The sequence below is a fragment of the Cicer arietinum genome, chromosome 3 (assembly GCF_000331145.2).
Source record: "Cicer arietinum cultivar CDC Frontier isolate Library 1 chromosome 3, Cicar.CDCFrontier_v2.0, whole genome shotgun sequence".
Taxonomy (NCBI): domain Eukaryota; kingdom Viridiplantae; phylum Streptophyta; class Magnoliopsida; order Fabales; family Fabaceae; genus Cicer; species Cicer arietinum.
In genome coordinates this window covers 70,185,044-70,188,014 of record NC_021162.2, presented here as the reverse complement: position 1 = coordinate 70,188,014, position 2,971 = coordinate 70,185,044, and the positions used below count along the sequence as shown (strand labels likewise).

Sequence of the window (2,971 nt, the reverse complement as noted above, 5' to 3'; positions counted from 1 at the left end):
TTAAATAAGGTTCATTAATCGTCATAAATTTATTATTATTAATAAATTAATAAATAAATAAAAAATAATGGTTATAATTTTATTATTATTAAATGGTCAAAATACCGTTACTTCATAAGAGCACACTGATAACAAGTTGACACAATTTCAAACTCGTCAAAAACTGAATTTTACGTAACTATATGCTGGCGGACGAACTTGTTTGACTACCGTTGGAGATGCTCTAAAAACCTTTCGATAAAAACTAGAGTACAAAGCAAGAATTGCACCTCCCTATCATTAACTATAAGCCGCTATGTTTGACAATCACCATTTTTGCAAGATTATGTTTTCATTTATGCCATTTAGTATTAATAGGATCAATCCTTCCATGTATTAATATATCATCCAAGTTTGATTAAATATTGAGTGTATTTCTTTAAGATACTATTTGAGAGCTGATTCACTATAAGCTTCCAAGACAAACTAAAGGAATATTTGATAAAGGAATACTTGAATAAGTAATTTGATTAAACATTTATCATGATACAAAAAAGGGAATGAAAGCAAATTCCACGTAAACTATGATTTTCTTGTATGACTTATTCTATCAATCGTGTAGAAATTGTTAAAAATACTTCATTCGATTTGGAAAATAAGCAACAAAAAATTCTTTTTTTTAGTCTTGAATATGAATAAAAATTAATTAACTGTACCGCATTTTATTGTATTATTTCTACTATACACTTACATCAATTTAGATTTGATTTTTTCGTTATTTTTCATCTCATGCAACAAATTCTCCTCAAAGACAACTTAAAGAATACAATTAATTTTTTTAATTACTGTAAACATATTAAATAAAATTAATTAATTTTTTTAAAGAATATGAGATATTTGTTTTCATATATAAGATTGGAGGGCTTTTTCTTTTTCATTTATCAGATGCAAAAGATTTCAAAACACAGTCTCTTTTCTCCTAAAATAAAAAATTAGATTAATGAATACATATGAATAAACATTAACGAATATTTTTTCCAAAAATAAATGAGATTAAATATCATAGATCTTGCATTGTTTTTAAGTGTTGACCATATCTATAAAAAAAATTGTTTGATTGTTAGAATTAACTCATTAATTTTTTAAATATTTATATGTATAACTAATGTGGTTGTCTTTTTTAATTACATTAAATTTGATTTCAAAATGCACTGTTCTTACTTTTAACATTTGATTTGAATAAAGCTTAATTTTTCTGTAAAAAAAAAAAAAACGAGCGAGTAGTATATAAACATGTCAGATCTAGTAATCACTCATCACACAATCACTGTAGTTACTGTTTTGCGTCTCTTAAAGGTTAATCATCCTACGTCCAAAATGAGCCGAAGAGTTTCCATTATAAGAAAGTCATGATTAGCCCAATAGTCAAACTCAATGATTACCATGGAGCACAAATGTCTTGATTGAACGAACAAACAATATGTCAATATGCCATGCATTCATTTGCATCTGGCAGTTCATTATTTCTTGCTGCCTGTCTCAATCTGCCTAGAAATTGACCCGATGAGCACGGGCAGGACTCAACAATTTCATAATTAGAAGCAAACCGTGCTCAAGCAGGTTCACATAATCACATGCACAGAGCTATGCTCCTCCACGTAGAAAAACCATAGAACCCCATTTGCTTCAATTTGTGCTGACACTTTAATTTAATGAAAACCAATGGGTTCAAAATTCGATTCGTCTTTTTCATCGAAGACACAAGATGTGAATAACAAGGCTTCAGAAAGCAGTAACAGGCACGGAGAATATATATACAAAAATACTAATATCATAGAACGGGCTAAAAAAGGACTGTGTAGACATATAATTACACTCTCAGTGGACTGAATGCCTACTCCCAAAACCCAATTTTCACCTAAAAAAAGTCACAAGTTAAATAAGCACATTGCATCAAGAAATAGGTGTTAGGATTACAGTTTGGAAGGACTAACGTTGCCCACACTCAACATATATTTTCATCTTTATGATTTCTAGAGTTCATGAGGAATTCCTCTTCATCAACAAATAAACAAAACAAAAAAGCAACCAGAAGTTGCTTCTGCTTTTTCAGGAAGACAAGTGTGAAAAATAAATAAAAGGTTTTTTCCTTCCTTTTGAAAATCTTGAAAAGGTTCAAAGAACAAAGCAAAAATGATGATGATAAAAGATTTAAAGAAATATAGTGCACCCAATGCAAGCCCAGTCACCCCTCATTATAAAATGGGATGATGACTACAGAGAGGCCTAAAATAGTACTTATATAAAATTAGTTGAAGTTGAGGCCACCTCTTGGGTCTCTAGGATAACAACTTTCGAACTATTGAAGGATTGATCAATTTTCTAAAAACTAGGGTAAGTTTTCTACTCTGATTTTTGCTTTGATCTTCTTGCAGATCCACTTGTACATCTCCCGACAAATTTCAAAATCTCATCAATCAGAATGACAGGCAATGCAACCGCCAAAACCAAAAGCCACTCATTGAAGCTCAGGGGCACGATGCCAAATACTTGGGCTAAGAATGGCACATACAAGATAATAAAGTGCAGTCCAAAGGAAACTGACATTGCCAAAAGAAGCCAAGGGTTCACCCATGGGGGCATTGTCAAAAGGCTTCCATCTTCAGATAGAGCGTTGAGAGAGTTGAACATTTCAATTGCTACCAGCACAGAGAGGGACAGTGTCATAGCTTTCACTTTACCAGTCTGGAAGTAGTCACATGGATTGGCGTCAAAAGAGATGACTCTAGCACCAGCAGTGAAGGGAGAAGCAGTGAAGTTCTTCCAAGAGGAGCACTGACCCCAGTTGGCAAGCTGGGAGTAAGTGACTAGAGTATGTCCATCCCCACTGAGGTCAATTCCCAAGAAGGAATCATGTGTGTACCATATAATGAAGACACCAACAGTAGCTAATCCAACATAAATCCCAATAACCTGTGAAGTATAGCAGTAG

At 32.5% G+C, this 2,971-nt stretch overlaps 1 protein-coding gene across 1 annotated transcript in view; it reads right to left on the bottom strand.

Annotated features, from left to right (window-relative positions):
* Positions 1-2,103: 2,103 nt before the first annotated feature.
* The window catches only part of LOC101503819 (calcium-transporting ATPase 4, endoplasmic reticulum-type-like), a 6,749-nt gene continuing 5,881 nt past the window's right edge, over positions 2,104-2,971 (bottom strand). The window contains exon 8 of the mRNA XM_004493855.4: positions 2,104-2,952. Coding sequence (XP_004493912.1) covers positions 2,383-2,952 — 570 coding nt within the window. The 3' untranslated portion in view covers positions 2,104-2,382. The remainder of the gene's footprint in view (positions 2,953-2,971) is intronic.